Raw genomic sequence first — 19,126 nt, 5'->3', positions numbered from 1 at the left:
GCTAGCCATGCTTGTTAAACTCAGGGAGTTCTGGGTTCAGTGAGAGACCCAGTCTCAAAAGATAATGTGAAGAGTAATTGAGAAAGACACCCAACATTGATCTCTGGCTTACACACACACACACACACACACACACACACACACACACACACACACACACACACACATGCACACATGCATATGTACACACACACAAAGAACTATACTTTTCACTACAGCTACTTACATTTCTAGATGCAAGGTACCTCTAGAAACATCTCTGGCACACCTGAATAGCAGTAGGAAGGTCCTGGGGTCTCCGTGGCTGTTGGTTGATGAGAATTCCATAGCATTGATGAGTTTCTTCAACAAATGATGATGCAAATGTTTCAAAGAATGCGACTGGGCTTTTCATTTGGGGAGTCCTGACAGGATGACTCCAGTGAGCAAAGGGAAGAGTATAGTTATTACCTATATGGGGAATGTCGTGGGAAAAAGTTACACTTTGTATATGTTATATTGGACATATCACAGAACTGATGTTGAGTAATCAGCTGGAAATACATACATACATACACATATATGTATATATATAAGTACAGAGATAAAAATACTTGCTTGGAATCAGGAAAAGAGATGATATTCGAAGCATGGATCGGATAAGCTCACCTGAGGCTTCCTGGAAACCTCTTGGAGAAGCTTAGGGAACTGCTGTAGGGTTTCTCTGACATATATGTAGGAGGGCACTTGCTGAGCCACAAGGCACCCGACTACACTTCTTACTAAGTGATGCTAGACTATGCAACAGAATACATTTCTCATATCAAATTCCTTTCAGTAGTGTAAGAGGTGTCCCACTTCCCGCAACCTCGCCAACATTTGGGGTTATCTTTATGACTTTTTACCTCTGACGGGAAAAGCCTATATACATCACTTCTATACAGTGACAACAGTCATGCTGAAGCCCAGGGCTTTGCTTAGGCTTTACACTTTCACTTTCAATTATGTTTTTATGCACTTTTCCAACACACACACACACACACACACACACACACACACACACACACACACACACACGCACACACACGGGCAAGGGAAGAGGAGAAAAAGGAGAGATAAGAGAAGCAAGAGAACAAAAAATACATAGCAAAGTTAAAACTAGAAAAACAGTTTTATATTATTTTTTAAGACTCACATGTTCTTTGCCTGCATTTGTTTTTTCCTCATGGCCTGACATTACCCTTTCTTGTTTTTCTTTCTACATATACTGGGCTCATAAGTACATTTACTTACCCATGTACATGCATACATTATAGGCTAGAATCCACATGTGAGAGAACATATTTTTTTCTCTTTTTTTCTTCCTGAGACTGGGTGGTCTTGCTTAATATTATACATTGTAAGTCCGCCCATTTTTTTTGGAAAGGGTTTATTTCACTCACATTTCCATATAACAAACAGTTTGTCATCAAAAGCAGATAGGGCAGGAGCTGAGGCAGAGGCCATGGAGGAGGTGCTGTTTTCTGATTTGCTCGTCATGGTTTGCTCAGCCTGCTTTCTTACAGAACCCAGGACCACCAGCCCAGGGGTGGCACTGCCCATAATAGGCTGGGCTTTCCCACACCAATCACAATTAACACCTCTGCTCCCCCCGAACCCCGCCTCGCCAAAAACCCTACAAGCTTGTCTACATCCCAATCTATTGAGAGCATTTTCTTAACTGAGCTCCCTCCTTCCTCATGACTCTAGCTTGTGCCAAGTTGACATAAAACTGGGGAGCATGCTGTGTCACCTTTCTACCTGACAGCATCTAGAATTGCTTAAATAGGCCTCTGGGCATTCCTACAGGAGAGTATCTTAACTGTGTTAGTTGATGTGAGAGGACCCTCTCTGTGCCTAACTGTGGGCAGAGTGATTCTGCCATCAGTGGATTCTAGAATGAGAGTGTGAGCTGAGTGCAGGCATCCATCTCTCTCTCTGCTTCCTGACTGTGAATGCCACGTGACCAGCTGCTTCAAGCTCTTGCTGCCTCGACTGCCCTGTGGTGATGGGATGTATCTTTGAACTGTGAGCCAAAATAACACTTTTCCCCCTTAAGTTGTGTTTTATCACGGCAACAGGGATAGAAACCAATACATGCCCCACTCTCCATGAACTTCCTACTATTATCCTTTCCTCAGTTTTATATTAGTTTTTTTAAAATGGGTTTTAGAGATTAATGCCTAGTTAAGTTTACACATTCCACATATCTTTCCTCAAGTTTCATACCTTTATATTTTTCCTTTAAAAAAATAGTATCTTTCAGCAGACCTGACCATGCGGGTGGGGTGGAAAGGGAGGGATGCAGATGAGCTACCCCAAGGGTGAGAGTGCAGGAGATCTGGCCCTGCCACTTTTCTGCCGTGAGGTAGCATGGGTACAGGGGTGATACCTTGTCTCCCGCCCCCCCCTGCCACCACCTGCAGCAATCGGTAAAGCTGGCCCCAGGGTCATGAGAGTGGAAGAGCTGGCCCTGCCCCTAACTAGCTGTAGCACTTGATAGACCGGGCCCTGAATCTTGTCTGGCAGCACAGTAGTGATGGCCCTGTTCGAGGGGGAACAGGTGAGCCACCACTGAGGAAAGAGCAAGGAAGAGCTGTCCCTGCCACTTGTTTGGCATAAAGGTGGCATGGGTGCGGGGAGGGGGGTGATGCCTTCCTTCTCCCCCGTCACCATCTGCAGTAGCCAGGAGGGCTGACCCTATGATCACGAGAGTGGGAGAGGTAGCGCTGTCCCCTCACTGGCTGTAACACACTGGAGAGAGGTCTTGCACCTCACCTGGGTAATACAGTGGAGCTGGCCTTGATGGCAAAGGCATTGGTGGCCAGCCCTGATGGTGTGAGAGCAAGAGAGTTGTCCCAGCTCCTCATAAGCTGTAGCACTTGAGAGAGCTGGCCCCCAGCCTTGATGGGAAGCACAGGGGAGCTTGTGCTCAGGAGCACTAGGTGAGCTAGTCCTAAGAGTAAGAGAGCAGGAGAGCTGATCCTACCTCCTGCTGATGGTGGCGTTGGGGGCCTACCTGGAGCAGTGCTGGGCAGCTCATCCTGGTGATGCACATAAGGGAGAGTAGGCATGCTGACCAGCTCAGCTGCTACCCAGGTCCAGATTCAGGGCCAACTCCAAAATCTATAACATCTCTGGACACGCGTGACGTGTGAAAGGGCCAGTCCTGCTGTTCCAAAGCTGAAGGATCCCCATGACACAGGGCAACATCAGGATAAATGGGAGGAGGCCCAGTAAGAATCCAATATTGACAGTGTCACAGAAGTCAGAGACCTCAAGCCACACCAAAGACTTATGGCAATGAACATTTACAAGTGAAGAAGTATGGACAGAGGGGTACACTATGGAACACACTGTGACACACTACAGCTTCCATGATGAGATATTTTCTATGTTTTTTTTGTTGTTTGTGAATTTTATTGTGTGTGTGGGAGGTTGCAAGGGCGGATATGAGGGGGCAGGGAGATGAGCAGGACTGGGGTGCATGATGTGAACCTTGCAAAGAATCAATAAAAAAGTAAAAAAAAAAAAAGTATCTTTAAGTGTGTATCTGTGTTAGGGCATGTGCATGAGTGCAGTACCCACAAAGGCCAGAAGACGGCGTTGGATCTGCTGGAGCTGGAGTTACAGGCAGCTGTAAGCTGATCCTTTTTGGGTGCAGGGATGGAACACAGGTCCTCTGCAAGAGCAGTGTGTACTCTTTACTGCTGAGCTGTCATTCTGAGTCTGTTTATTGGAGGTGTTCAACCGTAGCCACTCTTGGAAGAATTTTGTAAGGACTTAAACAACTATGGTTCTTTTTTAGTCCTAGTCCCCAGTACCAACAGATGAAGTTTCTCTATGGCATTACCTCCGCTACCTTTGGCATTGAATCCAGGCCCTCCAGAATATAAGGCACACTCTTTGCCCCCTGAGACCTGCCCCCAGTACTTTTACTTGTTTATTATGAAATCCGTTCTTACAGCACACTGACGGTATCACCCACAGTTCCTTTTCTCTTTCATATGTCTTTACCCAGAGGTACTTTTTGTATATGGCACATGACTTTTTTTTTGTTTCCATTATTAAATAAGCCTGTTTGGTCAACACTATCCTATGAATCATATTTTTTAATCACTAGTTTGTGGTACCACTTTTATGTATACCAAAGCCTTGCTTACCCAGGGCTCTGCTTCAGAACCCTGCACTCTAGGACACTTTTCTGTTTATTCCTAGAGCGGCATCTAATCGTTTTTATCATGATATAGGAAAGACATACTGTCTTGTAGAGCAAGCCTCCTCCTTTTGTTTGGACTTTTAGAAATCTGCCCTATTTAGAGCTATATTCATCCTTATGTTCATTGAGTACCTTAAAATTTTATTTTAACAAATACATTGAATCCAGTGATTAACTTGACATTTTTACAGTGCGAAACCATCCTATCCATGGCGTGTTTCTCTATCTGTTCAGTCTTCTTTTATGCCCTCCAACAGAGCTTTAAGATCTTCTCCATAGAGTTCTGAAACCTTGTTAAGGCAATCCCCAGGTGCTGCAAGTATGAGCAGTGTCTCGCTGTCTACTTCCCACCTGTTTGCTGCTGATGTAGACTATCGGGTTTTACACATTGATCTTGTACTTGGGAGCCTTGATGGGCTAATTTCTTCTAACAGTTTGCTGATTTCTTCTGGGTGTCACCTGCAAATACAATAGAGAGGAAGACTTTGTGAGTTCGGCCAAGTGCTGTGACCATTTGTGTTGGTTGAGCCCATCTGTCTGGCTCTGCCAGAAGACTGTCTTTCATGGTCCCAAAGACTTGGTCTCATACTCCCTTTGGGAAAGTGAATCTCTCTTCTTCTGTGAATGATGTCCTACCCAGTGCGTGGTGTGAGGAAGAGCAGCAACTCTGCCTTCTTTTGTTTAGCTCCTCTGATTCCTTCCTGATGTCTTAATGTCCGAGTGATTCCCTGCTCATGTTTCCAGGTGTCTCTGGGCCTTTGTGCCTATAAGGACATTCCATATAGATGTTGCCAAACAGTGTCTGGAGAGACTTCAGATCAGACTTAGTGTGATTCTTCTGTCCCACTTCATTTGTGAGGAAGACAAGATATTACAGGCAGAGTTCTGAAGAGCATCTGGTTGGCCACGCCTTTTCTTCTCTCTGTGGTACTGACCAGGTGATGGGTGCCACCCTCTCCCTGGCACCTTGGTTCATTGTGACATTATTCAGGAATCTCATGCCTTCAGAAGGAACCTCAGCACCTGTGGTGGATTATTCTCATGTGCCTAGCCACTCGATGGCTTGTTCAAGCTCCAAATCCTGGTGCCATATACTTGTTTCATTTCGTCGGTGTTAATTGGCAGGAACTAGCTGCGACATCTGTGTGATGGGTGTGTGTGTTCCACAGAACTGGACTGCAGTAAGGGCATGTGCTCCTGATGCCTGGGTAGGGAGTAGTTTCAGGTCTTGGAATAAAGGCAACTGAGTGAGTAGAAGACTGTCTCACTTGGTGACTTGCTGTCCTGGGAATTTGCTTGTGTGCTGTGTATGTTGGGTGCAGCAGGAAGAGCCAGTAGTCTGACTGGTTCTAACAGAGAACTCCATTATGCTTAGAACACTCAGCTAGCCACACCTCATCACCTACTAATAGTGGTATCTTGGTGGATTTTTTTTTTTTTTTTTTTAAGCAATAAAAGCCAACTGTGTAGCTCGGTAGCTCGGAAATGTCACCAGCAGCTCCTGTTACAACAGATCTTGAGGACTTTTCATGTTTCAATGGCAACAGGACTCATTTAAAGGCACCAAGAGCCAACTCGAGGCAAATTGCTTTCTCTTTTAGCCAGCTGAGGAGGTGGGCGGGTTAGGCAAGAATTGGGTGTGATAAAAACAGGGAAAGGGAGGCGGAGTCTCGGAGGAAAGAATGAGCATCTGTGTTACATTACCATCCTAGAGAGCGCAGGAAGACACAGAGTCTGCAGGCAGCGAGAACCTGGCTGCGGTCCAGGGTGTGGGATGGTGGCGGAATTCAATACTGCACAAGCACCCTGAGTTTTAGTTGACCCTGGGCCCCACCCAGTTCTCCATTGTGGCATGACAGCCTCCAACAACTATTTTGATATCTTGGGCTGTGCTAGTAGAAGCTCAAGAGGTAGAAAGAGGTGGCAGGCGTCCCTCCGCACTCATCAAGTCACCGGTTCATTCCCCGAGCATCACAAAAACTAAAAGGCTCAAGACAAGCCAGGGTGCCCCCCCTATGGAGTCCTTCAACAGGTGGGTAAGTGGGGTTGCAACCATGCCTGAGAGACAGAGAATGCTTGCTTGCCTTTATCTCTTGAACTGGAGTTGGATGTTCTTTTGAGTTCCCAGGGCAGAAACAAGCCTGGATTTTAGCTTCCAAGGAAGGATGTTTTCCAAAAGGCTCGTCTAAGTTACCTTAAGAGGCACTGAGTCCCTTCTTCTCAAGAGTGCCCAATTAGGGCCGGTGGGAGAACATTGTAAGGCAAGTAGAAAGTATTTGTTTTCTTTTTCCTAGTCTCTAGGTGCTCTGGTGTGTGGCGTGCACTTACCTCTCTCATCTTGCAGGGACCCTGGTGGACATCCAGCCACACATTTTCTCATCAAGCTACCGCACCATAGGGAAGAAACGCCAACAGTGGGACGGCGGTGGGGCCTCTGTGGTGTGACACTCTTAACTCAAGGTTACAAACTTCAGTCACCATCACACTAATTCCCTTGGCTGACACACTTCCTTTGTAATTAATCGCTCAACTGGGTATTGAGAAGGGTTTTCACAGTAGGACCTGGAAACAGGTAATTGATTCAGTGGATCTTACCCTAGGCCATGCATGGCCACATTATCTAAAAAGGGTAAGATAGGGTCTCTGGCTACAAGATGCTCTAGGCTCTTCCAGCCCAGGATGCAAATTGGGCCAACTAAGAGCATGCAAGAGGAGGGTATTCTGGCTGCAGCCCCAAATCACTGTCCGGGCCAGCCAAGGTTCCTTTTAGAGCCTGGTTGTGCTGCGCTGGACAGATCCCCACTTGGGCGCCGCAAGCTCGGGCTTCCCGGGAGTAGACAGCAGGTGCAGCGGCTACAGACCTTGAGCCTGTTGAGGGGCCCAGGGGCGCAAGCGGGAGGCGAGCGACGCAGGCGCGTGCGCGGGGCCGAGGGCCGAGGCCTGCGCGCAGCCCTGGCGGCTGCACTGCGCGCGCGCCGACCCGCGTGGGGGCCCCCGGTTCCGGCGCGCGTGGCGTGGCAGGCGGCGGATTGCAGCTGCCCGGCTGGAGGCTCTGCAGCGGCCACGGGAACCTTGCGTGAGGGCGGGAGCGCGCCCCTGCGCCCCGCGTCCGCAGCCGGCGCTCCGCGGCGACCCGGAGCAGGCAGGTGGCGGGACGCTGGGGTCGGAGGGACCGGGAGGCCGGGCCGCGGGGCGCTTGGCGGCGTGGGCCGCACCGAGACTCCCGGAGGACTCCCGGGACGCGGCCGCCCGGGGCGGGAAGGTGTGTGTGTGCTCCTGTCGTTTGCTCTCCGGCTGAGATAGGTGCCCGGCTGGGGCCCGCGCTCCGCGGACGCCCGGAATAGCTTCCGCGCGTGGGGCTGCTCACCCTGGTGGGTTTCTACACGCCAGCCTTTTCAGGTTCTCACTCGCCTCCACTTCTGACTTTGATCATTGAGAAACCCTTGGCCACGCGTGTTCAGAACTAAACTGCCTTTGCCTCGTCTTGCTGCTTTGAGATTCCTTCATACTAATTCGCGTTGAGAAGTTGCAGGAGGGTGTGAGCCGAGTGAGACCTGTCCCGTGCGGAACCGCTTGGATTAGGTGGACCGGTTCCTAGCTATAGATGGGAGGTGGTTCACTTCATCCAGACGCCGTGTAGGCCTTTGGTATTACAAATCTGCTCTGAGACAATGTTTTGACATGTATCAGCATTCTATTTTGGTGGGATCCTACCTTGGTGTGTGTTCCAGGCTACACTGGTGGGTACTTTGTAGCACTAGCGTAGCATAGAACAGTGCCTTTAAATTTCTTCTGAAATGTGTTCCTTACTGGAGACATCCATCAAATACTTTACTTGCAGCTAATTCTTGCTTTGACGTTTGTCAGTTATGAATCTCCTGCACAGTTTAAGTTGACTACATGGCAGAAGGGCAGACTGGAGGGGAAGCAGAGACTCGGAAACGGCTGGATTTGTTAGGGACTGCTTAGGCTCAAAGACTGACTCCCTTGACACAGAACCGGTGTTTGTATCTCTTTTGTAGATTCAGCACACAGTGTACTACTGTTGGTTGGATTTCTTTACAGGATTCTATTTTCCAGACGCAATCCTAACAGCAAGGCCTTAAAAAAAAAGTGATGGTTATATTGGTGCCGTTTTGCTTTATAACAATCGCAGGCTTGAAATACGTACTCTGTGAGCTTGAGTTGACGGAATCAGCTCACTCTGTTAAAACCTTTTAAGCATCTGGTTGCTTTTAGTCTTGGTGTTCTTTTAATTATTTATCATTATGCTGCTGGCTGCAAGCTTGCTTGGCACATCAGCCTTTATTTCTCGTTTCAGGCCATCTGTAAAGTTGTTTGTTCTCTGAAAAGTGAGCTGAACTGTTTTCAGGGGACTGGCCATAGGTGAAATGTCCTTCTGGTTATGGTAGCATTAGCCACATGCAAGTTGATCCTTTGAACTTTCAGATAGAGCTAAAACAGGGCATATATAAAATAGGTGTGCAAGTCAAACATTTATTGACAGTAAGTTATATATTTATTTTAGAACAAAGGTATAATATGATTTTACTGTTTGTTAAAGATGAAGACAAATTTGCATGTTAAGGAGATAATGTGTTTGTTTATTCTTACGCTTAAGTCCGATGAACATTTGACAGTGCAAAATATGGAACATTTTGCAGAACTGATGTATAGTGTTGACAGTGCTGTTTCGTATGAACAGAAACAGAAAATATCTTAAATATACGTAAATAAATACATGTGCATTTAGGACCCTTTCAGAAGCTGTTGGAAATTCTGTTCTAATCCAAAGCCAGAATTAATTTATATGTTAAAAAAAAAGATGTATTTTACATGCATGAGTGTTTTTCCTGCATGTATGTATGTATCTGCTGCCTGTAGGCCAGAAGAGGGCGTTGGATCCCCTGGGACTGGAGTTGCCATGTGGGTGGTAGGAACCAACCTGGTAGCCAGTACTCATACGTGCTGAGTCATCTCTTTAGTACCAGTTTTTTTTTTTTTTTTTTTTTTTTTTTTTTTTTTTTTTTTTTTTTTTTTTAGTTATGTATTTATTTATTTAGAGACAAGAGTCTCACTGTGTAGTTCTGGGTGTCCTAGAACTCACTATGAAGACCAGTCTTCCAAGTACTGGGACCAAAGGCATGTGCTGCCATGCCCAGCTAGTGATTTTTTTTTTTTTAATTTAGAACACAAACAGCAATTAGTGAAATCAACATTTGAACAAAATGTAATTCTAACATATGCTAATTTGATGCTTACATGCTGAGGAATGACAATGGGAACGGATTAAAATCTTTGTTTTCTGTAATTAAACCATTATATTTCTGTAAGAGCAGAATGCTTTGAAAAAACACTGCAACCCATGATGTACACCTGGCCCTGCATCTGGGCGGAGCTCTTTCAGGCAGTGTCAGATGGCACTGCATGGCATGTCCATATGTGCAGTGCTAAGTGCACACACATATTTAGGAACAAAGCTGATCTGAAGTTACTATGTATTCAAATGTTAATTGCTCTCCCCCAAGATCCTTCCAGTCCTATGAGCAAATTCTCATGTATCTAAAATGATGCTGTGTAAACTTTGCATCCCAAATTATCCCTGATTGGCTAATAAAACTGCCTGCAGCCTGGACTGGGCAGGAAAGGGGTAGGAGGGGCCAAGGGGTTGAGGATGGCAGGTCACCATGGCTTAGACGCCTGAACTAGAAGTGGTCCAACAGCAGCTTGCTTTGAGGAGGGGCCTGATGGAGCAGAAACAGCCAATTGGAACATGGGCAAGTACTTATGGAAATTTTGGATAGGAAGCAGCCCAGATAGGAATGATTAGGGCGAGAGGCATGGGATGTGTGCCTGGGAGATAGTAAAATAGTTTAGGGAGTTGGTATCTGCCCAGCTCCAGTGCATTCAGGTTTATTAAAAATCTAACAGGTAAAAAAAAAAAAAAAAAAAAAAAAAAAAAAAAATCTAACAGGTTTCTGTGTCCATTTATTTATATAATAGCAGGTTATGGAATAACTGCTCCCTTAATAATCATATGAATCAATATTAAATGCTAATAATCATTTCTACAGATACATATTTGATTTTGTATTAGTTTTAGGTGACTGCATTTAGAAACCTGAATTATTACAGATTGCCACTTTTTTTTATGACACCCCACATTTATTTGTGTGAGCCCCTCCCTACCTACCCCCCAGCCCACAGTTTTAAGAAATTCTGAGCTAGACCAATGGAGTTTTAATTTAATTTTAAGAGCCACATGTAGCTAGCAGCTACCTACTTGGACATCCTATCCTTTAATTATTAGGGCCCCAGGACGCCATGCTAAGTGTCTTATATCTGTGTTTGCTTTTTACCCAGCTTTTCTTAGTCGCAGTTCTTACTGTACAGTAACTGTGCTTTCCTGTAGCACCCTGGCCCTGGGCTGGAATCTGTAGGAGGTATGCAAGAGCATAACTCTCATCTTTGGAATGCGTCTCTTAGGACTTAATGAGAAAACGTATTTATTGGATGTGTGACTGAACTTCTTGTGGGCAGGTGTCTAATGCCCAGAGCTGCTCTTCCAGTGCTTTGTTTGTAGCAAATAGAAAGGTCACAGGAGCCACACTTTTAAATGCTTATTTGCTTAGATTTGATTTTGATTCTCATGAAAATAAAGGCTTGCATCCTTGCAGCACATATGTGGCTACTGAACGGATGTCTTAGAGGGAGACAACCGAAGGACCATTGGAGTTGTGCGTGTAAAAGGTAACTTCTTAGTCTTGTTTTGGGATTTCATGAAAATAAGCACCATGACCCAACTGTGATAGGCAACTGAACGAAATGTCTGATAATAAACGTGGGCCCAGCTTGGGTCTCCTTGTTAGCCGGGAAGTTCCAACATGCTGCTCTTCAGCCATGTCTCACGCACACTTGAGCAGACGCTGGGGTGTAGTCGGTGGTAGAGTGCTTGCCTGGAGTATGGGAGGCCATGGGATCCATGCACAGCGTCACAGAAATAAGTAATTCTGAAGGAATTTCTTGGCCCGAGTTAGCTCTCTCTGGAGGCTCGACAGCCCCAAACCTCTCTGAAGCTGGTTGGCGTCCCTCAGTACTGATGCGTTCAGGCAGGATCAGGCTTCCTGGAGAGTCTGAGCTGTTGGAGGCATGACAGTACCCTTTTACTCAGAAGTGGCTTCATTAGTTGGAAGAAGATGGAACTCCTATGTGGCTGAAAGTTTGGACCACTTAGTTCCAGTTAATTAAAACTATCAGAAGTTGGTTGTATTTAGTCAGGGATGATGTTTCTCCAAACAGCTCTCAGTTGAGTAGGAAAAAAAATACCTCCTGAATACAGATTGTCTGTCTCTACACCGGATCAAGGTTCTGGGTGCCTCAGCTAGAGAAACTGCTTCTGGGGAAACTGCTTCTGAGAGTGTGTGAAAACTTGCGTGGTGTGTAGTTTGTGGCGAAATGAAAGCGATTTTTGTTTTTGTTTTTGTTTTTTTCCAAAGAGGGTAAAGAAATGGGACCAGGAAGAATGCCATTAAGATGTAAAAATACAAAGAATGATCTTCACCGTGTTAGTTGATACTGTAGCTTCTCTGGCCTTGAAGTGTTGTGTGAAACCGTGAAGCGGATTCCATGTCAGCGTGAATTATTTTTCCACCTCGGATCTGGAACCGTACTGCTTATTTCGTGTGTGCCAGGTGCTGGTCTTGTTCTTGTGGTGGTTGACAGTTGTGTAAGGTGTAGTTCTGTTACTGTTGCGCATGTGCACATATGTATGCCTGTCCACATCTGTGCATGCCTCAGGCAGGGCTTGACGTCAGCTGTCTTCTTCCCTAGTTTTCTACTTTATTACTGAGGCAATTTACCAAGGGGTTTCCTTGCTGAACCCTGAGATTTTGATTTGCCTGGTCTAGGAAACCAGCCTCCCCTGGGGAGTTTTCACCACCATGCCCGGCCTGTTTTTAATGCGTGAGGTAAGGGTCTGAACTGCAGTCCCGAGGCTTGCACAGCTTTCCTCACTGAGCTGTCTCCCCAGTCCCAGATGCAGTTCTCATCTTTAAGGGTCTTGGCAATCTGCAAGAAATGAAGAGCTCTCTGGGGACCACAGTAAGCGGAGTTCACTGCTTTGCTGACAAATTAAGGAAACATGTCTGAGTCCCTGAAGTGTGATCATAGTCAGATTACTCTTCCTAAAACACGACTTCAAGCATGCCTGTCTCTTTCGGAATGCTAGTTCTCCAAGGCCTTACGGGATTGAGTGGTTTGGATTTTTTGCCAGTTAAGAACTGGCGTAGCTACCTCCCCCCTCAAACAAAACAACAAACCTACCAATCAAAACCCCACCCCAGCCCTAAAATGGAGTTAGGCTTACAGTTGCCTGCTTTCCCAGCCGCACGCCTGACAGCATGCCGCTCATTTTAGTTTCTTCCCAGGCTCGGCTCAGGTTAAACTCTGATTCTTTGACGTTCCCATGGCAAAGCTTCCTGGTACTCGCTGATGGGAACACATTCCCTTCCATGTCATGACCTGTGCTCATCAGTGATATTTCATTTTAGAAACAGATTATAAGGCACCCAGCCCGCACAATCCACCGCTCCCTCACTTGGAATCCCCAAAGCATCTGGAACACGGGTTGTGTGTGGTACCATAATGGAGGCGTACCAAGTGTTGTTTTGTTTTGGTTTTTTGTTTCTAAAGGGAGTTTCCTACCCACTGTGGGCCAGCAAGTAGAAACCCGTAGATGGGGGAGTGTGATGTGAAGGAAGGGGCTGTCTTAGAGGATACTTTACTGTTCGGATTTGATAATGAAGATTTATCTATTATCGTTTAATAATCTCGTGTCACTCCTGTTATATAGCAAGGTTAAAGCCTAAAGGTTCCATGTATTGAGTGGCAAGTAATTTCAGCACCAGTTCATCTGCCCCCAAATGGGGATTCCTTTAATATAATAAGAACCAAGCTAGTTTGTTTAATGTATAGCATTCCTGTGAACATAGGTATATACCCTTTAAGCAAAAAGCAAGCACACTGTTCCTCCTGGCTCCTGTTCACAGAGAAAAAAGGTCAGAATTAAGAGGGAAGGAACCCAGTTAGTTCCAAGTGAATGCATCCTTGGAGCTGAGTGGGGCTGGCTTAGGGATTCGGTTAATTTAAGATGCTGTCTTAGTTAAGGTTTCTATATTTTATTTGACGAAACACTGTAATCAAAAACAACTCGGGGAGGAAAGGTTTATTTCGTCTTAGAGTTTGTAAGTCCATCACTGAGGGAAGTCAGGGCAGGAACCAGGAGGCAGGAGCTGATGCAGAGGCCATGGAGGAGTGCTGCTTCCTGGCTGCTTTTCACGGCTTGCTCAGCATCCTTCACATAGCACCCAGGACCACCAGCCCAGGAACGGCATTGTCTACAGTGAGCTGAGCCCCCCACCACCAGTTATCCATAAGAAAATGCACCACAGGCTTGCCCACAGTCTAGTCTGATGGAGGCATTTTTTCAGTTGAGAGCCCTTCCCAGAAAGACTCTGGTTTTGTTGAGTTGACATAAAACCAGCCATCATATGTTTGTTATCAGAATGTTACAAAGCACATGCAGAGTCATGCATGGGGCATATATTCTTCTAGATTAAGCTGCCAACTTTTTTACTTGTGTTCTTTGTTTTGAATATAATCTAAGATCATTTGGCCTTGCTTACAGGAGGATTCATAATATCTCAGAACAGAGCACAGAGACGCCAAGCTTTTTGTGCTGTCCCTGAGCTTCCCTCATCATTTTCAGCTTTCTACATTGTTTCTGAGATGTAAGGCTGGGTATCACACAGGTCTAATGTAGAACAAGTTTCTTCTACATACTGATGCTTTCTGGGAGAAGGCTATTATGAGTTTATACAGGTTAAGGTCACAGCCCTCCTCCTGTCAAAGATGGGAGTTGCTAAGTGGGAGAGTTTCAGTCGCCTCTTAGATTTGTGAAAGTGACATAATTTTCAGTGATGTTTTCTGGGATATCATAAACTAAAGGCAATATGCCAAATGAGAGAGAGAGAGAGAGAGAGAGAGAGAGAGAGAGAGAGAGAGAGAGAGAGAGAGAGTCTTCCCATGTGATGAGCATGTGGCATGGGCTCCAATGGCAGATAACAAAATGTCACTTCTAAACTGTTGCAATATGAGAGCTAAGGTTGGCCTATGGGGGGCACTGTGCCCTTCTTTAATGCTGCCCATCTGTGATAGCTCAGCTTGGTAAATAGGTTATTATCTCTTAGTCGGAAATGAATTTTTAAAACTCTATTATAATTTATCTCTCTTGAGCTTTGTATTGTGACAATACATGGGCTGCTGATGGTACAAGACTGTGGGAGGTGATGTGTAGTTTTTAAACAACTATGCTCAGCCATTGAAAACGTGAGATTAACTATGTGAGACTGTCAGGACTTTTGTGACTAGAGGCAGTCTCCTGGGTTGAACACTGGTGAAGTGGAAATGCATTCTGGTTTTTCCTTTATAGGTGGTTTTCTAGAAGATGACCATAGAGGACCTCCCGGATTTTCCACTGGAAGGAAGTTCTCTGATCGGAAGATACCCATTTTTATTCCCTGGCTCAGACACACCGGTTATCTTTTCCATTTCTGCAGCACCAATGCCTTCGGACTGCGGTACGTCACGGGTCTGTCTGTCATCTGTGAACTGGTCACTGGGCTCCTGTTTTGGGCTTTCTTTGCTCTCATACTATTGTCAAACCATTTACTGTGACTTTTAAATAAGATTTTCCTCTGCTTCTTAAGCTCAGTACTTTATTTCTGCTGTCAACATTTTTTTAATGTAAAAATGTTGATTTTAAGGACTATTATGGATTTGGAGGACTTTATATTTAGGATGCAATGGTGTCTAAACATGGACCATTCTGCTATTGATGTATTAATTTTGACTAAACAAACTGACTTGCAAAAACACTCCCGAGCTTAGGCAGGCATAGTATGAGGTCTTCATGGAGGCTGGAACAGACTCATCGGCTCCTGAAATTGGCTCATTTAAGTTTCCTCTGTAAAGCATAAACTTGGAAGGTGACTGTTTTTGTCCCTTTTGATTTATACTCCCCAAGGATATATTTTATAAGATAGTTGATAAATGAATAACATGATTTTAGGAGCTAAATGGATAAATTAGTTACATTTCCACCGTAGTTGGAGTTTTCAGGTCAAATCGGTCAGCATTTAAGATGGTCTCTGCAGTAGGGGTAATCCAGGCTTTCACTGTTAGTGTACTAATAGATTAAAGTTGCTACACTGGGAATTTGCCTTATAATCCCTCACGGCTATTCCAGTGATCCCTCATTTTCAAGTTTGCTCTTTCTGTATTCAGCGTCTGTAGGTGTTAACCCGTAGCAGTCATCCAAGGGGCTCTGTGTACCGAGGTCCTACATGATCTGTCTTGTAGCATTTACTTATGTCTGCTGCACTTATTTCAGTTCTAACAAAATCAGTCATGTGAGAGAAACCTTGAGTAAAAGGACATCAGACCATCTTATGGCACTTACTCTATCTTAATTACAGTTTCCTTATTTCCTTAACTATACCATCAGGCCTCAGTGTGGATTAGTGGGTATATTTTATTTGGCTTACCTAATAAAGGGTAAGGCTGGCTTTTGACATTAGCTGTTTAATGTTTGCTGAATACATACATTGGAAGGTGATAATGAATATTGACCCTTTTGCCTCCCTCAAGCAAACATTGCTTCTGTTCTCAGGATGGTAGATGCTTGACATCTGTGTAGGCTTTCCCATATAGACATTTCATTTGTGAGGCTTCAAACATAGCCAACCAGCCTCTTGCAGATTAGTTACTTTAAAAAAAATAGTATATTAGTTACTTTTTTATTGATGTGATAAAAAGCCATTACTAAGGTAATTTATAGAAGGAAGGGTTTGTTTTGGGATTATGGTTTCTGAGGAATAAGAGTTCATCCCCATCATGGGGGGGAGCATGGCAGCAGGACGGCTGAGAGCTCACATCTTGACCCACAAACAGGAAGCAGAGAGAGAGAGAGAGAGAGAGAGAGAGAGAGAGAGAGAGAGAGAGAGAGAGAGAGCGCTAACTTGAAACAATAGGAGTCTTCTGAAAACATCAAAGCCTGTGTGTAGTGACATATTTCCCCTAGGTAGGCCATTCAATCCTTCCCAAACAGCCACCACCTGGGCAATAGGTATTCAACTGCCTGAGACTTATGGGAGACATCTCATTCTAAGAGCCAGACTAAGGAACTACTGAAGGAATCTATTTTTCATTGTTGAGAAGCTCCAGTTATGAAATACTTTCTGTCTGTTGACTCAACTTGTTGGTTTGTGGGACTTGTGCTGCTTAGTAGGAGAGAGCCCTTCAGAGACCTGGAGGTAACCGGACATCTTTCTTAGTCTGTACTTCTTTGACCAGATTGTCTCCGTGTCCAGTTCTGGTGGGCAGGACATCTAGGCTCTTCATCCCAGGTGTTTTCTTCCTAAAGTGGACCAGAGTCCCCCTTTAAACAATGGTGCCCAGAATGGTGGATGTGGTGGCAGCGGCGCACGCCTTTAATCCCAGCATTTGGGAGGCAGAGGCAGGTGGATCACTGTGAGTTCTAGGCCAGCCTTGTCTACAGAGTGAGTTCCAGGACAGCCAGGGCTATAGAGAAGAGACTCGATCTCAAAAACAAAACAAAACAAAACAAGAGGAGGAGGAAGAGCCCCATCCCAGCTGCTAGTCACTTAATAAGTGTAACCCATTACTGTTATTATTTAAAGGAGTTGTTGACTTTGTCATTTAAGTGTTTTTTTAATTAAAAAAATATTTATTTTATATGTGTGCATGTTGTGTCTGCACGTATGTCTATGTACCATGATCGTGCTTAGTGCCCCCAGAAATCAGAGTGGGCATTGGGTCCTCTAGGACTGAACTTAGAGACAGTTGTGAGATGCCATGTGGGTGCTGGGAATTGAACCAAGGTCCTCTGGAACAGCAGCTAGTACTCTTTCTCACTGGGCCATCTTTCCAACCCAGATCATTTGGAATTACTGAAGCACTGTTACATGTTTTCCCTAACTCAACTCCGATGTTCCTCACTCAAGACTTCTTATTTCTCCAACATTTACTTTGCAGAGCCTTGCTACTGTCAGTCTCTTAGGCTGGTAGCATGGCGCGTTGGAACTCATTAGGAAGATAGTCTGGGCCTCAGAGGAGAGTTACTAGGTCAGAGTCTACATTGTAACATGATCTTGAAGCTCTTGTCTCCATCCGTGTTGCAACAGCTCTGACACGGAATAAGAACTTAACTGTCTCCATCCTCTCCACCAAATCCCATCAAAGGTTTGAGTAGAACTGAAGTGACTTAGAAGCTCTGTGGAGAATGACAGCTTTAAGTTGCTTCTCTTCCCGTCCAGGAGTGAGATTTTTTCCCCACTCAGGTTCCTGCACTTTAACATTTTCTTCTAAAGAGACAGTTTACCAGTTCCCCTAGTACTATCAGTGCTAGATATTTATTAAAAATATTTAAAATTAAAATTAATTATACCATTTTACCTTTTCCTTTCGTCCATCCAATCCCTCCCAGCACTCTTCCCCATCCCTCTCAAATTCATGGCCTCTTTTCCTTTAATTGTTATTGCTTTACACACACACACACACACACACACACACACTCACTCACACATTCTTTTTTTTTGTTTGTTTGTTTGTTTGTTTTTCGAGACAGGGTCTCTCTGTGTACCCTTGGCCATCCTGGACTCACTTTGTAGACCAGGCTGGCCTCGAACTCACAGCTATCCGCCTGCCTCTGCCTCCCGAGTGCTGGGATTAAAGGCGTGTGCCACCACGCCCAGCCTACTCACACATTCTTGTAAGGCGAGCAGAAGAGGCTTTTCAGGTGTGTACTCATATATGTTTAGAAATGCCTCTGTTAGAAATGTGCAGTGCCTGGGAAAGTGACTAGTGGATGGTGGGTGAACTGAATCAGGAAAACAAAGCCCATTAATTGCAGTTGGTAAGAAACATACCTGAATTTATGCTTAAGAAGCCAGGCAGGCTGGGCTAGAAAACTGACTTCTTTTCCCAGATTCTTCTCTGTCGATGTGATAGGGTGGCAGCCCTGCCCCATTTCTCAGTCTTCTCTTCTCTTCCCTCCTCTTCCCTGGGCATCTGCAGGATGCTGAGCAGTGCCCAGCAGGATGTCAGCATGTTCTTCTGATGGCTCTTGTTCGTGTAGTTTTTGTTGTTTGATTCCTGGGGAGATAGTTTGCCAAGTTAGTGGAGATGTAAAGGGTTTAAGACGGATGGAACTAGAAATGATCATCCTGAGTTAACCCAGGCCCAGAAAGATACATATGGCATATACTCACTGATAATTGGACACTAGCCCAACAGAGATGTCCCCTGAAAGTCTTCACTTAGCTGGAGATTGGGATAGATACTGGGACTTCTTATTGGGACTCTAGGTGAGAGAGGTAAGGAAGAATGCATAAATAGAAGCTCCCAAGGGTCCTAGAAACCTACAGGAAGACCATTAAAACTAGCGGATCTGGACCCAGGGGGGTCAGTTCAAACTACAGTACCAACCAAGGACAATGCATGCAGTAAACCTAGAACCCCTATACAGATCTAGCCAACAGACAGCACATTTTCCACAATTGTGTGGAGAGCAGGCACTGACTCTGACATGAACTCTGGTGCCCCCTATTTGATCACTTTCCCTTGGTGGGGAGGCCTGGTGACACTCAGAGGAAGAGTAAGCAGGCTACTAGGAAGACCGGATAGGCTGTGATCTTTTAGTGGGGGACGAGTCCCCCTCTGTTACAGACCTAGGGGAGGGGAATAGGATGAAAGAGGGAGGGAGGGGGAACGGGAAGATACAAGGGAGAAGATAACAATTGAGATATAATC

General features: G+C 45.2%; 1 protein-coding gene and 1 pseudogene across 1 annotated transcript in view; both read left to right on the top strand.

Annotated features, from left to right (window-relative positions):
* LOC127196711 (homeobox protein Hox-B13-like) overlaps positions 1-6,682 on the top strand; it is a 32,661-nt pseudogene extending 25,979 nt beyond the window's left edge.
* Positions 6,201-19,126, top strand: part of Clip4 (CAP-Gly domain containing linker protein family member 4) — a 66,189-nt gene continuing 53,263 nt past the window's right edge. The window contains exons 1-2 of the mRNA XM_051170000.1: positions 6,201-6,269; positions 14,727-14,874. Of these exons, the coding sequence (XP_051025957.1) occupies positions 14,742-14,874 (133 nt within the window). The 5' untranslated portion in view covers positions 6,201-6,269; positions 14,727-14,741. The remainder of the gene's footprint in view (positions 6,270-14,726; positions 14,875-19,126) is intronic.

This window comes from Acomys russatus, chromosome 1 (assembly GCF_903995435.1).
Source record: "Acomys russatus chromosome 1, mAcoRus1.1, whole genome shotgun sequence".
In the NCBI taxonomy this organism is placed as follows: domain Eukaryota; kingdom Metazoa; phylum Chordata; class Mammalia; order Rodentia; family Muridae; genus Acomys; species Acomys russatus.
The sequence above is the reverse complement of the archived record's forward strand: the minus strand, read 5'-3'. Positions and strand labels throughout refer to the sequence as shown.